This window comes from Staurois parvus, unplaced genomic scaffold, assembly GCF_062004578.1.
Source record: "Staurois parvus isolate SC_StPar_1 unplaced genomic scaffold, SC_StPar_1.0 ptg000230l, whole genome shotgun sequence".
Lineage (NCBI taxonomy): Eukaryota > Metazoa > Chordata > Amphibia > Anura > Ranidae > Staurois > Staurois parvus.
In genome coordinates, this window is record NW_028318026.1 from 6,886,775 (window position 1) to 6,911,260 (window position 24,486).

The following is a 24,486-nucleotide window of genomic DNA, read 5'->3' on the forward strand; positions in this document are numbered from 1 at the left end:
AGAATATACAAGAAACCAGCTTTACATCATTTATTTGGGTACCCCTAAGAATGCAGTAACTCTAGGCGGAGGTCTATGGGCTATTTATTTTAATTTCCTGTAGTGCATAGTTATTGATTTTACAAATCAATAGTTATTGATTTTACAAATGCTCTTTAAAATAACTGGACAATCACAATGTCTGGCTATGCCTCTGGCTAAATTAATAAAAGTTACCTTTACAAGGGATAGAGCAACAACCTGTTAAGAGGTCATTACAGTTTCTCCTGTTTTTAACGGTTTATATGTAAAAATTAAAAGTTGATATATATTCATATTTTTTTTCATAATCCGAGTACATGACCTGTTTTGTAGCAGTAAGCCAGGGAGACGAAAGGGAGAGTGAGAAGGGAGAGATCTAAAGAGAGAAGTGTGCTGACTGCCGGAAGACGAGACCAGGCCGCGGGAGGAAAGAAAAAAGAGGCAAGCTAACTCTGCCAATCGCTGACCTTACAGCATTTTCTAGAGAGCTAATCTGTCAGCAAATGAGGCGGGACCGGTGAGTGCATGGAGGCTCCATTGGAGGATCGAGAAATACTGCCAGAATTCGCCAGATGCCATCCCTTGGGTGAGAGAGTCTCAAGCATTACCATGGAAAGAGAACACTGAAACATGCTCCATCTTTATTTTCCTGCACACAGCTGTGGGCATTGTACACAGTTATTACAAGTTGTGGCCTAGTTCCTGTAGCCGCTATTGCTTGACCGGACTCAACACAGGATTATCATCAGAGCTGATAGCAGGACAGGCATTCCACAGGCCAAACCATAGCTGTGTCACCACCATAATCAATTTATTCTTTTGAAGAGACCTTTTCCCATTGTGGCAATAGTCTTGCAGTCTAGAGAGGAGCTGCCCAGTCTCAACAATCACTTCTGCCAGTTTAACATCAATGATGTCAAAATCACATAGCGTGAATGTTTGTTCACATTAAGCGATAATGTGAATGGGGCCTCAGGGAAAACGTCCACTCACACTATCTTCAGATTTGAGCCTCCCCTACCTCGTGTGTGGTTCCTCACTCCCTGTCCTCTCCATTCCTTCTCTGGCCATGCAAGAGGTACAAAAGGATTAATTTTTTTTCATGAGGCCCTGTGGAGGCAAATAAGACAGAAAGGTAAATAAAGTTTATCTCTAGGGTGTTATTAGTGGTAAGTGTCCCTAATTACTGTTTCCTTGTTGGGGTGATATTCCTTCTGACCCTCATCAAGCAGTGTAGAGCATGTTTATCCGCCTACTGAATATAGATATGTCATGATGACCCAGCTCTTTAGTACTCTAGGAATTTGAAAAATCTTTATTTATTCACATCAGTTCTCAACAGAGGCAATTTTTCCTGTAAATTGAAACAGCAACATTATTATTCCATTTTGGAATCTTCAAATATATCAGTCGGGTAAACTTCAAGCAGTAACTGTAGATAGTAAGTGACTTTATCGAAGTATGGGATTTTCAGTTTGAAATGGACAAAGGGAATGTAGATGATGATGCTGCTGAACATAAACAGCAAAACATAAAAATACTGCACTTTTGGATTCTGTACAATGGGAACTAGGACCAGAAATGCCGACATTCCAACAACAATAAAGGCAAAAGGAAGGAAGACCTGAAAACAACACAAAAATATTGATTATTATATAAGTATATCCTCTATTTGGAGTCATCAAAGTCTTTATATAATAAAAGTCACATCATAAACAGCCCCTGCAACCATTTCTGCTCCAGATAGTTTGTTTTGTATCTGTTATTTTTATGTAGCTCTTCGTTTCTGGCCTTATGTTGTAGACAGAGCAAAATATGACTTAATTGTTATTTGTAAGTGTCTGGTCCTTGTTATCAATCACCGCTTAGCATAACCGCTTGCCCTCCAGAAGATTTACCCCCCTTCCTGACCAGGACAATTTTTGCTATTCAGTATTGCGCTATTTCAACTGGTAATTGCATGGTCATGAAATGCTGTACCAAAACAAAATATATGCCTTTTTTTCACACAAATAGAACTTTACTTTGGTGGTATTTGATCACCACTGGGTTTTTTATTTTTTTGTGATATGAATGAAAAAAAAATGAACATTTTGAAAAGAAAAGATTTTCTACTTTTGATTACAAAAAATATCCAATAAACTCAAATTTAGTCATATATTTAGGCCAAAATGTATTCTGCTACATTTCTTTGGTATAAAAAAATCCCAATAGTGTATATTAATTGGTTTGTGTTAAAGTTATTGCGTCTACAAACTATGGTATATATATTGTAATTTTACTTTCTGACTGCCTATCATGCCAGGGCAGTACAAAGACCCCCCAAATTACAACTTTTTGGAAAGTAGACACCTCAAGGAATTTGCTAGGAGGCATGCCGAGTCCATGGAAGATTTTAGTTTTTTGACACAAATTTTTGAAAAATGACATTTTTTGTTTTACACAAATTTGTAACTTAAATGACATATTGCTCACATATGCCATGGGTATATGTAGAATAACACCCCAAAACACATTCTGTTACTTCTCGCAAGTATGGGAATTCCACATGTGAGAGACTTTTTGGCAGCCTATCCAAATCCAATGACCACTTTCAGTCTTTCAAAGGGCATATTTCCTCATATCACTTCCTCACTACCTATCACAGTTTCGGAGACCCTAAAATGCCAGGATAGTACAAACCCCCCCCACACACACACACAAATGACCTCTTTTTGGAAAGTAGACAATCCAAGAAATTTGATAAGAGGCATGGTGAGTATTTTGCAGATATAATTTTTGTTACAGGGTTTTGAAAAAGAAAAAAAGAAGCAATACATTTTTGTTTTCTTTCTTCATTTTCCAAAAACTTGTTGCAACAAATGAGATCTGCAAAATACTCACAATGCCTCTTAGCAAATATCTTGTCTACTTTTTAAAAAGGGGTCATTTGGGGGCCTGCTTCTACTATCCTGGCATTTCAGGGCCAACATTAGAAGCTTATGCCACACATCACCCACTCTTCTAACCACCTGAAGAACAAGCCTTTTCTGAACTTTTTGTTTACATGAAAAAACATTTTTTTTGCAAGAAAATTACTTTGAACCCCCAAACATTATACATATGTTTAAAGCAATGGCTCTACAGAATACAATGGTGGGTGTTGCAATTTTTTATGTTACATGGTATTTGCGCAGCGATTTTTTTGGAAACAATACACTTTTTTAATCTAAATGCACTAAAACAATATATTGCCCAATTGTTTGATAAAATATAAAACTGATGTTACGTCGAATAAATAGATACCAAACATGAAACATGACATAAAATTGCACATGCCTGTGCAATGGCTACAAACTACGCAAATGTTTAATATTGATAGGTGACACTTTAAAAGCCTTTACAGGTCACCACTTTATATTTACACAGATCTAGTGCTTGAATAACTGCCCTGATGTTTGCAGTGATACCGCACATGCATGGTGCAATCTCTATTTACATACCGACATGGGGACCAATGCTTCTGTTTGCATTTGTGCTTGAGTACGGGAAGGGGGTGAGTGATTTATTTTTTTTAATTTTGATTTTTTTTTTATTTTTACATGTCCCATCCTGCTAATTTTAAAAACGATCCTGAAGCTAATTAGCCAATCGGACTGCTTTTACATGAAAGCCAACCACCAGCTGAAAAAAAATATACCAGGATGATGCCTTTAGCTGCAGGCATCATCCCGGTATAACCACTCAAAGTCCAGAAATGTACCAGTATGTTGCTGGTCCTTGTTGGTTATATGTGTAATGACAGAGAACATGGACATATGATGAATCAGGTCTGTGGGCCAATACGACGGCAATTCATTCTTTTTTGTAACGCCCATGTTGAAGGTTAGGCACAAAAAAGTTTTAAATTCAGAAACCGCGATAGGTTTCCATGCGAATTGTCTGGCAAGAGCTGAATTTGGGTGGGTGGTGATGTATTTTTGTGTTTATAAATTGCCTTGGTCCACAATCAATTGATACAAATCTTCCATATAAAACAGCGGAGCGGCTAAACACTAGTGCTGGAACAGGGCCGATCATGCTAATACTGCATTTTTGGGGACATATACATAGGAAGCACTAGTATAGTTCTGTGATCAACATATTGACCCATACAAATACTATACTAGTAATGGCGGTGATCAGCGACCTATAGTGTGAGTGCGATAGTGTGCTGGCAATCTAACGCTAGCGGACCCTGGCTGGGAGGGCAGCTTACAGACTTTGATGTTATCTGATGTCGCTAGTGGTAGTAATACAATAAGTGAAAAAATTTATATACTGACACTGTACTATTGGCACTGGCTGGGTTAATAGGGGCAATCAAAGGATTAAATGTGCTATTCTAATGTGTGTGTGTAAAATGTAGTGCTTTTACAGTGCAGTGTTCTCTCTTCTTTCCCTGGACAGGGGGGCACAGGTGTGTTCACAATCTAAAATAGAAAGCGATGTAAGGTTACGTCGCTCTGCTCAGAGCCACTGCTCGCCTACACCAGGAAGGTGGTCAACTAGTGGTTAAAAAAAAACCCTTAAAAATTCTCAATACAGTATTTTTTATTTTATTTTTCCATTTTTTAATTATAAAAAAAAAAGTTTATCAGAGTAGTGCAATGTTACCATAGTAACATTGTACTACTCTGGTGGGGGGTGATCAGGGATTTTTTTTCCACTTTACTTTGTGAGAGCAAATAAAGATTATTGCTCTGCAGTGCAGAGCTTGCTTTGAACTGAGTTAAGTTCATGACAGTTCAATATAATGGTGATCTGTGATTGGCTAGAGCTGGTCACATGGTGCAGGGTGCTGTGATTGGCCCCATGTATCATGTGAGAGCTGTGGGCCAATCACAGCTCACCAGGAAAAGAATCAGAGCTGTTATGAATCAGATTGATTCATAACAGCTTTTGCTAACATTGTGATCATGTGATAGCATAGCGATCACATGATCACCGAGACCCGTTCACTGGGATCTTCATTGCGAGTGGGGAGCGCCCCCCCCCTGTGTTAGTACACGCAGTGCCCCCTTGTGTTAGTACAGCCAGAGCGATGTACCTGTACGTCGCTTTGCCTGTAGCTGCCGCCTGTCTGCAGTACATTGCAGGCAGGCAGGCAGCAAGCGGATAACCAGGGATTTACCCCCCTTCCTGACCAGTCCATTTTTTGGCGTTACAGCCTAACTTGGTGTCACTGACATCCACAGTGACACCAATACAATGATCAGTGCTAAAAAACTGCACTCACACTGTACTAATGGCACTGGGCAGGAAGGGGTTAATGTGAGGGGCGATCAAAGGGTTAACTATGTGCAGGGAGTGTTTTACTAGGGGGTGGGGTGTGTGCTTCATTGTAAGCACACTGATTGGGATGGCTGTGCTGCCAATCGGTGACAGTTGGTAATCACTGGCCACGAATGGCGATGCGTGCGTGCCCCCTACCCGGTAATGCAAAATCGCGTATATACGTGATTTTGCGCACCCGTGCTGCCGTGTAGCAGTATATCTGCTATACGGCGATGGGGAAGTGGTTAAACACAGGAGGAAACAAAATAAAATCTTCACCCTATTTTCCATAACCATCTCTCACTCACATTTTCCAAATTCACATAAACAGAACTCTGGGCCCGAAAACTTTTATTCAAATATCTTCCTTAATAGCTAGAGCAATATTTCTTACACTAGACTTCCTCTGTAACGTTACACTGCTCACCTGTAGAAATTTTTATAGCATCACCCATGGTGATTTTTAAGTACCTCAGTTTCACGCCATTCCACAAGTGTGCGCAATTTTAAAGTGTGACATGTTGGGTATCTATTTACTCACCATAAAATTGGGGTATATATTTTTTTTTTAATCAAAGTGTATTTTTTTCCAAAAAAATATATATTCCTTTTTAAAAACTGCGCATTTCGGTTTTCGGCCAAGTGCATTTTGAATTTTTGTTTTCGGTTTCGGCACCAGAATTTTCATTTCGGTGCACCACTACAAAGCACACCAAGAATCAAGTAAGAATACACATGACTCTTGTATTTAGACTGTATTTGCTTATCCTGGAGTTCAACTTTAAGGATCCTGCTTGGAACTAATAATTATTTACTGAAGGTTAACAGTTAATTATAAACTCCAATTACAAAAGATTTGTCTTAGTATTAGACTCTTTCAGTCCCTGTACAGCAGAGAGCCCAGAGAGGAAGAGGGAGAAGAATCCAAAGAAGCAAAATAGGTGTGCTGCAGTGCAAGGAACATGGTGACAGCAGGAGAGAGCAGAGTGACAGAGAGATAGGCTCATCAATCTTTTCCTTTCAAAGCCACAGGGTAGTGATGGGGGGACCTGTAATTAAAAGAGGAATTGTAACATAAAAACATTTCCCCTTTCCTTTCCAGACAGGGCTGTGCTTTGTGACAGAGCTGTGCAAGGCCTACTACTATCTGATGTCCATGGCCAGCCTTACTGAATGAACATTAGATTTGGGGACAGATCATGTTTGAAGGTTGGTGTATTTTGGTCAGAGATCTGTTTGTTCTGGATTGTGTGTTCCTTTCATTGTCTGCTGGTCAGGAGTGTGTAATGCACAGGTTAGTAGACAAAGCACGACAAAAAATGACTTCCTTCCCAAATTGAAATCCCCCCAGTACAGATTAGTCAAAACCCCCTGTACATATCACCCCCCAATAAGGTTCCTCTCTTCCCCAGTACAAATCTCCTGCCCCACTACAAATTCCCTTCCCAGTACTGATCCCCCTCCTCCCCAGTACAGATCTCTCCCCTCTCCATGAAACCCACTCATCAGATCAGGCTTTCCAGAGTGAGGGGATGTCCCCCTTTGCTGTGTCACGTGACTGAAGCCAAGCAGGAGATAAGGACAGCCTCACTCTGCCGCTGCCTGTGTCTGAATTCCATTTCTTCAGTGTTAAACGTTCCACACGATGCTTTCAGTGATTTCATCAGTGTTAAAGTGCTTTCATTCCATTAATGTGCCCAAAACAAGTGATGTGTCCAATCGATCGCCTATTTCACCACATGTGGTAAGATTAAATGACTTACCAGAAGCCTACATATATAAGCATATCACATGATCCAACCCAAATTTGGGAAAGGCCTTCTCAAACCCTCTCCGTTAACAATGGGACATAGCAATATGTACAATCAAAAGAAAAAGATCGCTACCATGGTGTAGTATATTTATTAACCACTTCAAGTCTGAACACTTTCATCCCCTTCCAGTCCAGACCAATTTTCAGCTTTCAGCATCATCACACTTTGAGTGATAATTACAACGCAAAGCTGTGCCCATATGAAATTGTTATCCTTTTTTTTTAGACAGAGATTTCTTTTGGTGGTATTTGATCACCACTGGGCTTTTTATTTTTTGCATTATAAATGAAAAAATACCAAAAATGTTGAAAAAAAATTTCTTTTACTTAGTTTTTGTTATACAATTTTGCAAATAGACCATTGTTCTTCATAAATGTAGGCCAAAATGTATTCTGCTATATTTTTGGGGTAAAAATAACCCAAAACAGTTTATATTATTTAGTTTGTGTGAAAGCTATAGAGTCTACAAACCATAGAATATATATTTGAGAACCTAAAATGCCAGACGCTGGTATAGCATATGGCAGTGATCAGGATGCTGGTATGGCATATGGCAGTGATCAGGACGCTGGTATGGGATATGGTAGTGATCAGGATCCTGGTATTGGGTATGGCCATGATCAAAATGCTGGTGTGGAGTATGGCACTGATCAGAATACTGATATGGGTATGGGGGTGATCAGGGTGCTGGTATGGGGTATGGCGGTGATCAGGACGCTGGTATGGTAGTAGCTAGTATGCTAGTATAGGGTATGGCGGTGAACAAAACACTGGTGTGGGATATGGCAGTCATCAGAACACTGATATGGGGTATGGCGGTGATCAGGACACTGGTATGGCAGTGATCAAGACATTGGTATGATGTATGGGGGTGTTTTGTGTGCACTAGGACAGGTGACAGGGGTTGGCTGCATTATTTATTAGGGGCATTGTGGGGCAGTGATCAGGGACACATGGGGCACTAAATTGGGGCAATGGGGTGACTTGCACTGTAGTGTGTAAATGTACAAGCAGCCTCACAGGCTCTTCCTAAGAGAATTGACACTTTTTTTGGATAAAGTAGGGTTTTACAAATGTGGTAGGTGTATTTCTTGAAAGATCACCCAAAATAGAAATGGAAATAAAAAAGTGGAGAACTTTTTATCATCTGGTAATTTTTTATTTAGGGGTAATACAATATAGGTGTAACACATTATTTGACCACAAGATGGCATTTAGGATTTTTTTGTTGTGTTGACTTATTTTAATGGTATGGTATGTATGGGTGGAATTAGAATAATTGGTTGCACATGGTAAATTCAAAAACATTACAAGAGTTGGTTGATTTTCACATGAAGGTTTAGAAATATGTTGTGATATACTAATGAACATATTTTAAGATTTGTATTTGAAAGTAATTGCATGTAATTAATATATCATGATCCAAGGGATATTTGCATGGTGTCTTTTGGAGATTGGAATGATTTGGCATTTACATTGCATTGATTATCTCCTTTGTTGTTGAGGGTATATATGGATGTTTAAAGATGGCGGCTGAGCTTCCTGATGATGTGATTCCAGAAAATGCATTGAGACCCAGCCGTTGTCTTAATTTCTGGTCCCTGTGATACATCACTTCTGTTGGTTTGGATCCAGCTTTTGGAAATCACGCCAGCTCACAGAGGGTGAGCGGTGGGGCACAGTGCCTTGTATCTATCCCATGCCTTTGTGATAGTGCCGTCAGTGGAACATGATATGTGAGTGCAATTTTATTTTAATTTTTCTACTTTTAATAAATATACTACACCATAGTAGTGATCTTTTTCTTTTGATTGTACATATTGCTATGTCCCATTGTTAACGGAGAGGGTTGGAGAAGACCTTGGTGACGGGCGCCTTTCCAAAATTTGGGTTGGATCATGTGATATGCTTATATTAGTAGGCTTCTGGTAAGTCATTTAATCTTACCACGTGGTGAAATAGATGATCGATTGGACACATCACTGGTTTTGGGCACATTAATGGAATGAAAGCACTTTAACACTCATGAAATCACTGAAAGCATCATATGGAATGTTTAACACTGAAGAAGCTATCAGAGCTACCTACTGCGTCGCTGAATCTCTTCGGGGGTTTGGACCCCCCTGTTCCCCCCCTTAGCTAAACCTCATTTTATTACTACAATAAGATCACATTTCTCACTCCTTTCCCAATTTTCTCTAGATCCTTGGTGCGGTTTATTGCACCTAAAGCAACCTCTGCATGGCGATTGCTACATTTAAAGGATAAGTTCACTTTTTGTACAAAAATAATAAATTCACATTTTTTTGCAAGTAAAAAAATGTGCATTTATTATTTTTTTGCAAAAGAGCCTGGAAAGCATTGCACCCGCAATCAATAGATCGCTGATGCCATGAAAGTCTCCTACAGACCTGTCAGAATATCTGCTTGTTGTACGGGATGTACGGCCAAGCAGATATTCTGACAGGAAGCTTGAATGAACAACCACGGCACTCTACAGTGCCATGGTAGAACTACAAGCCAACAGCCACAAAGGCTGTCGGGACTTGCATTTCATTCATTTATTCACAGAAGTCCATGGATGAATGAGACAGCCGCGTGGACCAAGCCCTGCACGGACACGCTATTTTCAAATCTTACAGATAGTATGTGGAGACTTCTCCCCGTATTATCTGTCAGAGGGAGGGGGTGACATTGCTGCAGCTATGGGAAAATGTTACATGTTCCACCCTAAAAACAGGAGGAACATGTTTCCAAAGGTGAACATATCCTTTAAACCTGAGACACTGGGCTGAATTCATTAATGTGAGGCAGCTACATACATAATATATACATTTATAGTAAAGCATTTTATGAGCATTTCCAGGGTGCCACTTTAAAAGCAAAATCCATTGATAACTTGTTTCTAACTGGCAAATTACTAAACTAAATATAAGTGAAAATGTGAAAAATACATGTCCAAGTGTTTGACAAAATCATGAAATATTGAAGTTTGTGTTTTCTCATTACTTATTTTTTATTGTGTATATCTTGGCTAGCAAAAAGAGGTGTTTAATTTGGATAATTAATTTTACAGCATTCATTTAAATAATAGTATAGAAGGTCCGTCATTTCCCTGCGATGAAAAAAAAAAATAGCTGTATATACATTTAGATATGTGTCACTAAATGTGTAGTGTTTGTATAATGTTATTATATGTAGATGTCTGCGATTTCTGCTTCTTGTCCCTCTTATAGGGAGGAGGATTCCTGCCATGCAGCCAGAACAACCAGTTGGTGGGGGCATGTCTGGTAGGGATATGACCTTTTAGACTTCAGTCTGGAGCACATGTTGTTCGTAATGCTTCTGCCAGGGGTTTGGTTGTGGTAAAATCCAGAAGTGGCATTGTGATGTCATGCTGTGCACTCGAATTTGGAGTTTATGCTGCATTTGGCAGCATGCTGCCCAGTATCAGAAGTTAGGTAATTCCAGGAGTGGACAAGGGCTGAAAGGAGGAGGAGCAGAGCGGTGGATAATAGGAGTCCCCTGTCACATGTCCAGTTGGGTAGATGGTGGTGGACAGTGTGTACACCATTTTTGGATCTACTTTATATATTACATAGGCCTTTTACTCAGGTGGCATGGGGTATCTAGTGGTGTTTTATGGCTTATTACTGCTTCCTTTCAGTTTTTCTGCCATGAGTGCACAGTCTGCCCATTTGCGATATAAGGCAAATGTATAACAGTGGAGATTCATATGGTAATATGGTCTGTACTGTAATGTTGGTATTTCTTTATTTGATAATTATTTATATATAATAGTTTGTTTTGGTAATTTTATATTGCTTCAATGTATTTTAAACCTTGATCTTTTAAACTAGCCTACAAGTACAGACCTTGATGTAGAAGAGTGTGGATTTGACTTTCATTTTTGCAGAGACATTGTACTCCTGAAGAAGTGGACAATGTCTGTGAAATGTGTTGATGTGTAGTGTTCTAAACAAGTTTGTGTATTGTTAAGATCTTCATGAGATTGTGCAGGGTGTGTATGAGATCATATTGTATATGTTTGATTTTATGGCATTAAGAGTATAATGTGTATGTTCTTATATATTTTAATGCAGGATTGATACTTTTGTCAAATGAAAAACTCTATTTTTGTAATGAATTTATGAGTTTATGTATATTTTGCTCTCTTTTTTTGCATATATTTCTTTTATGTGTATATCTTAAAAAAACAGAAATAAATAAGACAATGTTTATCAAACAGCAAAATATGCAGTTAACCCCCCACTACCTCACTCTACACTTCTTTCTCTAACTATTCCCCTTTCTGACTTCTCTTTACCTCACACTTTTTATATGCTCTTCTTATTCATTTATCCCCAACAAAATAGAGCATTTACCCTCATACAGGTGTGACTAATTTCACATAGCTCACATGCTCCTGATATGGACTCACAAATCATAACATACACACCATTATATGCTATCCTTACCCAACACTCAACACTCCCTTAACAAAAGAGCTTGCTAATACATAGGTCAGTATACAATATCCCTATATCGACTTATATATTATATTCTTTGTATCTACTGTTTTGCAATATACACTTGATATAATGTTATACCCCATCTTGATCTGTATTGCAGTTTAAATCCTTAGCCCGTCTGCAAAACGGGAGGCTAAATGCTGTGTCTATGTTCGGACTGTGATCCGTAGTTGTATATGCTTTGATATGCCTTTCTTCTTCTAATAAAAATATTTTTTGGGAAAAAAAAATAAAAAAATATGCAGTTAAAAACATATATGTAAATTATTAAAAATACCAAAAGATATGTACAGTAATAATGTTTGGAAAAAATAACATATAGACTGCGCTTGGCCCGTGCAAACAATAAACTTAGTAACAATAGGTAAATGATTTGTGATAAACAATAAACATATTTTATACTGGCAATAGTACTCAGTCCCAGTATGTGAAATAAAGTGCAAAGGTGCTCAATCCTTGATTGAGAACTCCGTATTAAAGTGACAGGTGCTCCTCTGTGCTCAGACTGGTGCCCTACATGGATTTGCACTCACCATCAATCCCTGACCACCTATCTCTAGGATGGTAATATGCGCTTTTGGGACTATCCCAGTGTGCAACGTGGTAATGGTAACCGATGTTCCTTCACAAGCATTAAGCGACATTGCTAATGGTAACCGGTGTTCTTTCATAGGGACTATATCAATAGCAAAAATTCTCCTCTCCTCCACAGATAGTAAGTAATCAGCATAAAAATAAAAACAAAAACGGACGGTGACCGTGAGTGCAAATCTATGTGGGGCACCAGTCTGAGCACAGAGGAGCACCTGTCACTTTAATACGGAGTTCACAATCAAGGATTGAGCACCTTTTTTACTTTTGTGTGCATGAGTTCACAATCAGGACTGCTGCTATATACGGGTATTTGACATTTTTGCTTTTATTCAAAGTGCAGCAGCATTATTTCTTTCAGTAAGTATGTTTAGTCTATTTTGTGTTTCGGGAGTCTTTATGTTGGTATATGTCAGTGATCATCTGTGGATCTCCTTTCATCTTTAAGATGAACAATCACAGCAATCTCATGATGGGGAGGTCCGTCTCACCTACTGGCATTAAGACCCAATTAAAGGGCTGCTGGTTGGGGATGGGAAGCGGTTAGGATTTAAAGATAAATGTACTTTTTCCAAAGTGATACTATCATCATTACCATTATTCATAATTGGGTTTTTGTCTCACCTTGTAAGGACGCTTCAGGTTGGGCTCCCTGAAGCGAAGAACAATCAGGCTAGTACAAGTTAGTCCAACCAGGAGCCACAAACAAAAGCTGAAGTAATTAGTTAATGAGATGAGGTCGGAAGGTATGACAAATATGCATCCCATTAGTGTGGAGACAATCATCGCTGGAGCTGGAGTCAAGTAACGGACATGGAGCATGGAGATGAGTGACGGCAAATGTCCTTCTTTGCTGCCAGCATAATTTAATCTCCCCAGCGTAAACATGCCACCGTTGAGAGAGCTGAATACGGAGAAGGCCACTGAGACAGGTATAATCCAGGACCACGATGGGATCATTTTATCAGCCCAGGTGATCGAGACAGCAACTGCAATGACAGAATGGTATAACAGAATCAGTTTAACCTTGTTCAGAAAGTCAGTGTAAAACTGTTAAGTGGTCCCAGAAATGAAAAAGCAAGTAATCCAAAATATTTTATATAGAGTACTGTGTACCCTAATACATATCTAGGAAACTTTTAACTAAGGAGAAAGAATAGTGTATTTTTAGTAAGTGCATATATTGTATAATTATTAAATTGTGTAAAGCTGAAATTTAGTCTGGTCATATTTTGCCTTTGTTGGTTCTTCCTTTCCCCCTTTGCTCATCAGCATGTTAATAAAAACCTTTATATTTTCATTAGACCCGCTATTGTAGATCTGCTGGCATCATCATTGGGTCTCTATGCTTCACTATGCCCTGGCTGATGGAAGGGGCCATCAGGGTGCTGTAGATAGCTTCCTAAAAATATTACAGTGCTCTGCCTCCCTCAGCTCTCCTCTTGAGAGCCCTCAGTCCTGAGACGTGCAAACCTCAAAATGTCTTAATGGTTGGGTGTCAGTCTAGAGGAGTGGTCTTTCCTAGAGGGATTTCATTTGCACGCAGATTTCCCTAGATAATGTCCACATGGGATACAGAGTCTCAATATTTGGAAGAACTAAAAGTGGCAGGCCAGGGACAGTAAGGCAGGAAGAAAAAGGCCAGACAATGTTGGACATCTTTCAGTCAGGAAAAGAAATGTGTTCTATCTGACTTGTTGCAGCTTCTAAGCAAATGATAATTGGTGTTCAAACATGTTTGTGTCCAACAATCTTATATCCAAAAATGTATAAAGACTTCAAAAAGCAATGTTCAAACATATCCATAAATCCATGCATAGTGTCCAAAAACCCAAATCATAAATCCTTTGATAGCTTCCATAAGTGCTGAAACAAACTTGAATATTTGTGTTTCCATGAGTCCAACAACCACTCATATGAGCATGCTCTCCCCTAAAGAAATGCCCTTTCAGCAACAAGGTCTTGTAGACATATCTCTTTTAGAACCAGAATAAAGGCTGTCACTGCTCCAGTAGTGGTAAAGATGTTGAACCACATAGGCAAACTCAAGAAAACACAAAAGGAACAATATTGTTCTCACCATATAATTGGTATTTATTTAACAGAGTAAAATGCATTCACGTTTAAAATTAAAGCACTCTTGCTTTAAGGATCTTACTATGAGATGTAACACTAAGGGAGCTGCACATTGAGCCATGCTGTGTGTCTGTCAGCGCTACACAGGCATCAGAGCCAGTCTGTCCCAGGGCAGTTCCTTCTCAGTCCCTTCTCATTTTGGAACAAGAAGCAACTGCCCTGGGAGAGAGTAGACCAACTTTGATGCCTTTGTAGTGCTGACAGAAACACAGCCCACACATTTTTGCCTGTCGAACAGCCTATTCATTTTATTGGGCTGCCCTTTGTGTGAGAGACACAGAAAAGAAGACCCTGAGGCTTGGTCCACACCTATTAGTGCAACCAAGCACAGATGCACTGTCGTATATGGGGCAGCATCACTGTGCTACCGGAGAATCACTGTATTAGTCGCCAATATTACAGTGATCAACAGTGTCTTCTGGGTCCAGTGCCAAGCGGCTGCCCTGCTGCATAGTAACCACAGAAAGTCACTTTCTTGGCATGAGCATTCACAGAGAGCCTTGCATTTATTTCAATTAACTCAAAGCATTCTCTTGTAGGCAGTGGTAGTTTGGCCTCTCTACATAGGTGGCACTGTTTGGTGGCCATGCAGAGAGAGCGGAGCATAAGGGGATCCCATATTCCTCTGAGGCTTCCATAGGTGTCATCAGGAGAGCCAAAAGGGAATATAGAGGCACCTCTAAATTAAGACTGTTTATAGTATTTATTTATTGTTTGTGTCAGGTGAGGAGAAGAAAGATCCCAACGCTGGCCATGTCCTTAGCTGTGCTGTAAGCTGCTCACCTCACTCTCAAGTGCCAGCTGGAGTATGGAGGAGGATCAGGAAAGAGGAACTCGGTGTAAGCCGAGATGACGTCACAAGACGTCTGAATACGTCATCATGCCTTACGCTGCTTTCCACATGCGTTCCAGCCCTTTTCAAGTGCCTCATTGCTGGTCTGCTCTCACTTTTCAGATGCTGTCAGGTATCAACAGTGTGGTTGAATATCCTCTGTCCAGTTCCCTGTAAGTGCTGTCAGGCCAGTGTGGCCATGTATGTAGATGCTGTACCTCTATCTCAGTATCCTCAATAATACATTAATATACTTTTCTGTATCAGCTGGCTTCTGTGTGAGTTCTCTTCCTCTTCGGGTATCGAACATTGCACCCCGCCGACACTCTGACTTGATGAGGTAAAGTTTATGACATCACCACGCTGCCTTTCCACCTCGTCCATAATCAGAAAACTTCTTGCATCCATAGAGAAAAATGCAAGACGTTCTGATAATAGTGTCCGTCTTGAGTGAGCAATTCCTTCTCTTTACTATGCAGCAGAGCAGCCACCTAGCACAGGAACCAGAAGACAGTGGCAATCTTTGTGGTAGTGGGGATTACTGCAGTGATTCTAGGCTTCCACAGTGGTCCTGTGCCACAGGTATAGCATGTGCATACTTACATTGATGGACCAATGTAACTATGCAATAAAATCCATACCTGGAGTTCAGCTTTAAACTAGATGTTTTAGAAGGAGTTTTACATTACAGAAACATTAATATGACTAAATTCTCTGCTTATTTCTGAAAAGTTTACTAACTCTGTTTTTATTATTAAATAGAAATTGATGTACCTGAGGATATAAGCTCATCAGGTGTCAGGACGGTGAGGTATGAAATGTTCACCAGCAAGTAGAAGGCAATCACGGTACACAAGGCTGCTACTACACTGCGAGGAATATTCTTGCTTGGGTTTTTTATCTCCTCTGGAAAACAGAAACCAAAGTAATCAATTAAACATAGTGCAGCCCTTGTCATAGCAAAATGCTGAAAATATGATTCATGGCAAAGATAGAAGAAACCATCTGAATGTTCAGGCTTTTTATCAAATGTTCTTGCTGTTGTAGATGGAAATCTTCAAAAGAACATTGGATAACAACACAACTTTTGAATCCTTTAACCTCTTCCCACCGGCCATACACATATATGCAGCCTCTTGGTGGGTGGGCCTTAACACTGAGAGGCCGCATAAATGTGTATCTGAGAGCACAGTTACTGGTGGCTCCTGATCTCGACTTGTGATTGAGAGCTTTCTGATCATGTGATCGCTGTGACAGCCAATCATGAAGGTCACATGACCGAAATACCCGCCTCCGCCTTCCGGCATCTAGAATGTCTTACAGAGCCAGAGGGTGCCAGCAGGAAGGGGTTAAACAACTTCTTATGTTCCTGTAAAGGGATACCATATTATTAAAAAGCACTGTGCAGAATAACAAAAATTAGTTCCTTTCATTAAATTTAGTCCCTGTAAAGCTGCTACTTCCGGTTTCAAGTATTTTAAATGTCACGCTTACATTATTACTATCCGTACCTCTTTCATTTGAGACTAATAAGCTCCTCCTCTTAGTGGCTTCCTGGTTCCCATGATGCATTGTGCCATTTTTTTCCCTCTCCCTGCATGTGCTCTGCACCTCTCTGTCCTACTTCCCTCAGCACTAGAGTTGCAGGAGCGGCTGTGTGTATGCCTGTGCCCACTCTTCCTTCTTCTCCCATCCCCCTGCTGTGCTACAGAGTGGCTGTGTATGCTCTCTGGCCGATCCCACTACCCCCCGCTGGAGGTTGTCTGTAGTGGTAGTGCCTGTGAGGGTTAGGGAGCTGGATGAGACAGCAGCGTAGGAGGCCATGGGATCTATAGTCCTGGAAGAGTGCTGCACAGGGCAGGTGGATATGGCTGCAAACTTCAATACCCACAAATCCCTGCAGACAGGGAGAGTAGACAGTTTGGTGGGCTTTCAGGGAGAGGGACAGGGTCTTGCAGTGTGGGGAACTGGAGAGCGCAGATGTGTGGCTGTGTATGCCTACACCAAGAAAGAGACCTGTGAGAGCCACTGAAGATCAGATTCCTGAGGACAGAGGCAAAGGGACTACCAAACAGACAAGCGCCCAGACCAAGATCCGCTGCACTGCCAGAACTGGTGAGCCACTGCTGAGTGTCTGCAAATTACTGCTGCTAACAGATCAGGAAGAGGACTAGCAGGGGTGGACTAACAACTCATGGGGCCCCCGGGCAATAGGGGATCATGGGGCCCCTGTGTCCTTCCCAAACTCAAAAAAGCCTATGATAAAGGTACCAGGGGCATCTCATGGGGCCCCCTACTGACCCCGGGCCCTCGGGCAGTGCCGGAGTGTCAAGGTCCTACCTTTTCCCTGAGGTTATGTTACTCCATGTGCTGGCGTCCATCTTGGATTTCTGCTGTGCATGGTGGGAATCCTTTTATGCCTTCAGGTCTCTGAGGTCCATCCCCCAGAGGGGTGTGGCTGATGACGTATAAGCCTGTGGTCCGCACATGCTCTTTGCACTTGTGTCTTGTGTCTTTGTGTTGCTATTACTCTGTTCTGACTCTCGTGACTCTCCTGGTATCTGATTCGGCTTGTGACTCGACTATTCTTTGTATTCTCCTTTGATCTGACCCTCTGTTGCTGAACCCGGCTCGTGACCTGTGATTCTCGTCTGCTGTCCTGTACTGTTTTGTCCTGTTGCTGTTGTCTGACTACTCTTTTGTCTCTTCCACCAGCTACACGCCATTGGCGGCGGCCATTACCGCAGCTGAGGTGTCTCGGGGGCCGCGACCTGGTTCCTGGCTGCGTCAAGTCCATCCCCACCATCAGGGGCCCTGGTGAAGGGCAGCCTGGGACTTAGACTCCGCGCCCTGATGGACTTCAGTCTGTGGGTGGTGGTTGTCGTCAGCCAGTGCGTTACATTGTTAGGCCTGCCTGTCCGTTCCTCGGCCCCTGCCCTGACACGGAGTTTCCAAATGGTCAGTCCACCCCTGAGGACTAGTCTCTACCAGGAACTAATTATTGAACGCAGGGTTGGTAATTAAGTGTACCACCGTACAGACAAGGCCCAAAGGTTAGCTTAAAGAGTTATTAAACCCAGGACCCTGCATTCACTATATCTGGTCTTGCACAGTACACAGAACATGGAAATGTAATTATTTTAGTAAATATAAACTGCTAAATACCTATTCTCATCAGCAGTATATAGCAGTCTTGTGATCTCTATCAGTGTCCAGCAGAGCACTGGTTACAGCTTGTAGGAGGAGTTTTTATTCTCCCATGATTGTCCTATGAGGCTGCATTACCCCTGACCCTTTGTCTGGATAGCGCTGATTAGCCCTGTGCTTATCACATTCACTCTCTCAAAGTAAAAAAAAAACTCTCTAGCAATACACACCACACTGAGTATGTGCAGCTTGCCCCCAAGGCTCTGTTCTATCAGCAGATGGATTGGGGACAGTAGAAGGGGAGGAATAGAGAAGACAGGATCAAAAAGACACATCATCCCCCAGATGAAGCTACGCAGTCCCTGTGGCGCAACGCGTTGGGGAGGGGCAGTGACGTCACCGCACATCTGATACGGCGAGTACTGACGGCGTGGGGTACACACCCTCTGGCCAGACCTTCACCGCAGGCAGCGGTTGTTTGCTATACAAAAAGCGCTATTGATGTTTTTAACATGTGAGTGTAATGTGAAAGTGAATTAACATATGAATTTGTCTCTGAGATAAGGCACCATATATTCTTTTCTCTTTGCATGCATTTGGCTGTTACAACAAGGAGTGGATCAAAGGAGGGATCATCCCTCACAGGCATACAAGCTACTTGCAAGGCTGCAGGATTGAAGCACATATTAGAAGGAGAGAGTGGATCAAAGGAGGGATCATCCCTCACAGACACACAGGCTAATTATAAAGCTGCAGGATTGAAGCAAACCATATGTTGGAAGGAGAGTATGATTTGATTTGACTTGAACACTATAGCACTTTCTTTTTGCACTTGGGACTTTTTATTTATACCTTTTGGATTTTTTTGGACTTTATATATTATTTTTATCATGAATTATTATTTGATTTATTAATTGGCACATATATAGAAGTATTTACAATTTTTTAAAGGTATCATTAATTGTTGATTTATTTATATTATTTTTCAAGCACTGAGCACTTTTTTAATTAGTATTAGAGTGCGGTAATTATTGAATTAATTGATATCAAATGCATACCTGTAGAGAGTGTGCAAAATAACCAGCGATCTAGAAAAATATATATGCTCCTCTGTTAGTATACCCTGGTGGCTCACAAGTAAACACACTATAATTACAGGATCAAAAAGCCTTGCTACATAATGTGGAGGATTAGCTCCTTAGGCTCCACAGTGAGTATAACAAGCATGCTTTACTGAATATACAGACTGATTTTACTGTTGTGCGTTCAGTAGTACTTTAAGTTTGAAAATTAGGTCCCAAGTACTATAAAACCACTTCTCAGAGGTGCCTCGCTCAGGAAAATATATCTAAGGACAGAGGTACAGTATATACACAGAGTGCATTCTGGGACACTTTTTGATCAATTGTTGCAGAGAATTGCAATGAAACTTTTCATTGCCGTTTATACTTTTTACTTTTAATGATGTTCTTTTCAATGCTGTATATATCAGATTGACTATATTTAGTATTATTGTGGTCCAGGTTTACTGTCATATCATTACCTAGGATTTATGTCAGTTATTTTACAGAAATTTAGCAGATTCTTTCATTAATACAGGTGTTTGCAGCATTTTATGATAAAACCAGGTGTGTCAAAGGGGATAAAGAGATTCAGCAAGTCATGGCAGAACAGAGAACCAGTCATACCAAGTGGTTCTTGGGAAAGTAAGCGCAACATAGACAAATCAGCTTTGGAAATCATGGACCAAATATGCTCATCCCTAATCCTAACCAGAAAAGCAGTCAAGGTTTGAAGAACAGGTCACCAAAATGCTTACAAAGACAAAAGCCAGCCATACAAGGCTGCAAATCAGGTGAAATGTGAGCAACTGGTGGTTCTGCTAGCTGCAGTCACCATTCTGGTATTCAGGTAGCTGTGGGTGCAGTTACTGTATTAATATAATAGCTGGCAGTACAGATTCTTCCATCGAGATTGGGGGAATTTTTATAACCACTTGCCTGCTGCGCACTTTTACCCCCTTTTTATCTTTTTTTTTTCTCACAAATAGAGATTTCTTTTGGTGGTATTTAATCACCCCTGGGGTTTTATTTTTTGCTAAACAAACCAAAAAAGACTAATTTTGAAAAAAAAGTTTTTCTTAGTTTATATTAGAAAATTTTGCAGATAAGTAATTTTTATCCTTCACTAATGTGCACTGAAGAGGCTCCACTGATAGGCAGCACTGATAGACACTAATAGGCTGCACTGATTAGGCGACACTGACAGGCATTGATAGGCGACAATTATGGGAACTGATAGGTGGCACTGATGGGCACTAATAGGCAGCATTAAGGGCACTGATAGTTGGTGCTGATATTCAGCACTGATAGGTGGCACTGACTGGCAGCACTGATGGGCACAGATTGGTAGCACTGCTGGCCTCTGATTGACAGGACCGCTGGACACTGATTGACAATGATAGACAGCACTGATGGGCACTTTTGCGGGGTGCACTGATAATCAGTGCCCTGATTATCAGTGTAGATGACTTCTAACAGGCAAGTGTCTTTACATCATGATCAGCTGTGATTGGATACAGCTGATCACGTGGTAAACGATCGCTGTGATTGGCCCTTTACCATGACATGTGATCAGCTGTTTCCGAAGGACACAGTGATCACAGAGAAAGCCGGGTGCGTACCACTGCGAGCACACAGCGTTGTAGCCGTCATTCGGTCTATCACCGTTGCATGGGCATGCGCAATTTTAAAGCATGACATGTTTAGTATCTCTGTATTTGGCTTTACATCATCTTTTATATTGAATAAAAAATAGTGATGTATTTTTTTTTTTTTAGTTTTACACTTCAAAAACGTGCATTTTATTCCAAAAAAATGTGTTTGCAAACCACTCCGCAAATACCAAGTGCCATAAAAAATTGCAAAACGCACCAATTTATTCTCTAGTGCCTCTGCTGTTTGGGGATTCTAACCAATTTTTTAGCAAAAAATACTGATTGTTACATGTAAACAAAAAGTGCCAGAAATGGCCTGGAGCATGTGGGTAAAACCCCTGCAAAATTCCAATTCTTACCCTAACACTAAATCAATCTTAAAATGACCTTTCTCTTAACTCCTAGCTCTGCACATTCATATCCTGTTCTGGGCAGATAGCATTAGGAGCCCAGAGAACCTTTCCTAGCATAACTGAAAAAAAGAAAGTAATTTCTGATGAAGTCTGATGAAGTCATGTGGGCGTGATGTAAATCGTAAGGGGCTTAGCTCTGGGCACACATGAATAGTGAGTTCAGCTGACAAGTGAAGCCTGCATCTGATGATTTTTAGGAATATTATTCATTTTCTACATGTGAGTGTATTGCTGCTTCCTAATACATTTTTATATTAGTACATACTGCATCATGGGAGTGTCCTTCGTTCCATTTTAAGGATAGGAATGTGTGACCTCCATCACCCTTAAAGGGACCGATCCCTGGCTCTGGTTTGACAATCTATTGAAATCTCATAGGTGTTTGTTTACTATCACTTGGCAGTGGATTGAAAAAGTGAAAACTCCTTTTGTTCATTTGATATCATAAAGCACATTTCCATGTGCTCTGAAGTGAGAGTTCTGTGAGCACTGAGGTGGCACTATATGTTATGCGCACTATTTTATTTGATGGTGTTTGGGATATCTGCAGAAGAAGAAAGCACATGAACTATGGAACAATCTTTATTACAAATTGATTGGTTTTATATATATGGACTCATTATGGACGTTTTATTCAGCTATGTCACACTTTTATTTTTTGTAGCTATTATTTAGCAGCGCTACATCATTATTTATTTTTAATTTGCTTTACTATTGTGAGAACACAATTTGATGTTAGCAGCAGCCACTATCATCACACTGTTTTTATTTTTCTTTCTGCTTGTGTGCGTTACTTTTTCTTCTTCTCTTCCTCTCTCTCATTATTGAGGTAGCGCAGGGGTTTCACTCCTAATTTCTAATGATTCAACAACCCCGAACACTAATTGTTGGATCCAGCTGGTCCCAACCCACCTCTACCATTCCTATAAAACAAATTACTTAGAAATATTCATAAAAGAAATTATAGATACACTACATACCTGCCACGTAGTTTAGGTAGTTCCATCCTCCATAGGCATACAGGCCTTGATAAAAGGCCTCCACTGTTTGTGCCGCATTTGGAACTTGTCCAATAAAAGCATCTTGAAAGGGCTTTGAAGCTTCTGGATTAGTGGCAAACTCGATGAAGCCATAGACAGCAACAAGTGCCAAGGCCATCATTTTGAGGATTGTGAACATATTTTGAACCCATGTGGCCAACTTGATACTCTTAGAATTTATGAATCCCAAAGCCAGTAGAATTCCAATAGCTAAAGATTTCTTGAGATGATCAGGTGGGGGACATCCTCCATAAAATGGTTGACTGACATACTCAGCAAAAGTCAGGGCTCTGGCAGCATTGGATGATGGCTTTATAAAGAATATTAATGTCCAGATGGTTACAAAAGCTGGTATAGGTCCCAGTCCTCGCTTGATATGATAATATTCTCCACCAGAGAATGGCAAAGATGAACCCAGCTCTGCATAACAAAGTGCACACAATATACAGAACACACCACAAGCTGCCCATATGCATAGCGACACACCAATGTTGAGCTGTGAATATTCCAGAACACCTTTAGGAGAGACAAATATTCCAGAACCTATAATGCTGCCCACCAGAAAGCTCACATTATCAAAGAAGCCCAAACGTCTTTTCAAGCAAACTTTTCCATCTGTTTCATTGGTATCTGGATCTTGTGATAATGACTGTGACTTCAGCATCTTGCTATTAGTCTTGCTGTGGTGTCAGATCAATGGCTGTTTAAAGGAGCAAGTCTGCTTGTTCATTAAAAAGACTTCACAAAATATATCACTCATTAAGTGGTTGTAAAGCTAGAAGGGTTTTCTTTACCTTAATGCATACTATGCATTAATGTAAAGAATGTCATGTTCACTATTGACATACTGCAAATTTGAACCTTTGACTTTCTTAGGCCAATGTTCACAAGAGACTATCCAGAGCTCAAACATCCCGAAAAATACCAATCCTTTCCACTCCAGCTTTGGTAGAAGGTGACTCTGGCCCACGTCCTGACACACCTTGGTTGTAAGTTGCCCTGGCTAAAATGTTTGTTAGATAAATCTTTTTCCATGTTGTGTTATTCCATTTGTTATGAACACTTTATTCTTCTGCCAGGCCCAGTCCTTTCTTTGTGAACCAAAGACTTTTGGTAGGGGAAGTGTGTAGCTTGGTCAGCAGAACTGGCAGGGGAGGAAAAACATCATGGACCTCACTGTCAGTTTCCTGTGTACAATGCTACTCTTGTTCACATTGGAGGGGGGAGGGGCATTTTTGTGTCTTATCTGTGAGATAGCTTACAGGCATGGCTGCTGTCACTGAACATATAGCAGCCAATCTTAAGTCATCCATCCACTAGGGGGCGAACTGGATGTGAATTGCCTGAGACTCTGGAGAGAAGTGTGGAGGACTGTGGGAGGTGTAGTTTCTACAGTATGAACTAGCTTCAGTGTGGATTTACACATGTGTGGTGCAGATTGAAGCTCAGGATTCACATCTAATTGACACAGTAGGTGTTCAGCGGTTCAGGTCAGGTTTACATGAGGTTTAGGACAGGATTTTATCCTGTTCACAAATGATGACATGTGCGGCTTAGACATGGTTTCCATAGAATTCAAAAGCCTGTAAACCACACCTGAACCGGACCGCACTGCTCAGAAATCATACAGGATTCTTTTTCAATCCGCACTGAATTCACACTGCCAGTGCACCGACATATGTGAACAGGCACCATAGGAAGAAATGTTATTTCACATGTCATGCTGATTGGATGTGGCTCAAACTGCATCCAATCCACATATATGTGAACCAGCACTCAGACTCTAGAGAAAAGAGACTTTAACTTCAAGTGGCACTGTGGTGGAGGGGAGGAGGAGGGCTATAATATTCCCAGGCTGAAAAGAGAAGAAGGAATGACTTCCGGAGATACTGAGGCTGAGAGCGGACTGCTGCACCTGGGAGGAAGAGTGACACATTGGCATTCATTCC

General features: G+C 40.8%; 1 protein-coding gene across 1 annotated transcript; it reads right to left on the minus strand.

The window, feature by feature from the left end:
* Positions 1-1,308: 1,308 nt before the first annotated feature.
* On the minus strand, positions 1,309-23,213 carry LOC149460452 (solute carrier family 7 member 13-like). The gene is made up of 4 exons (XM_089679734.1): positions 22,478-23,213; positions 15,996-16,127; positions 12,878-13,242; positions 1,309-1,645 (listed from the first exon to the last, which is right to left on the minus strand). Exons 1-4 carry the CDS (start codon positions 23,199-23,201, stop codon positions 1,400-1,402), a joined length of 1,467 nt encoding a protein of 488 aa, XP_089535860.1. The 5' UTR covers positions 23,202-23,213; the 3' UTR covers positions 1,309-1,399.
* Positions 23,214-24,486: the final 1,273 nt, after the last annotated feature.

Bases quoted from the DNA above. Each gene is read 5' to 3' on its own strand.
- LOC149460452 (XM_089679734.1), bottom strand. From the start codon at position 23,201: ATGCTGAAGTCACAGTCATTATCACAAGATCCAGATACCAATGAAACA. The intron at 16,128-22,477 runs GTATGTAGTGTA...TCTGTTTTCCAG, and splicing joins CTACCTAAACTACGTGGCAG to AGGAGATAAAAAACCCAAGC. The intron at 1,646-12,877 runs GTGAGACAAAAA...TGTTGTTTTCAG, and splicing joins ACCTGAAGCGTCCTTACAAG to GTCTTCCTTCCTTTTGCCTT.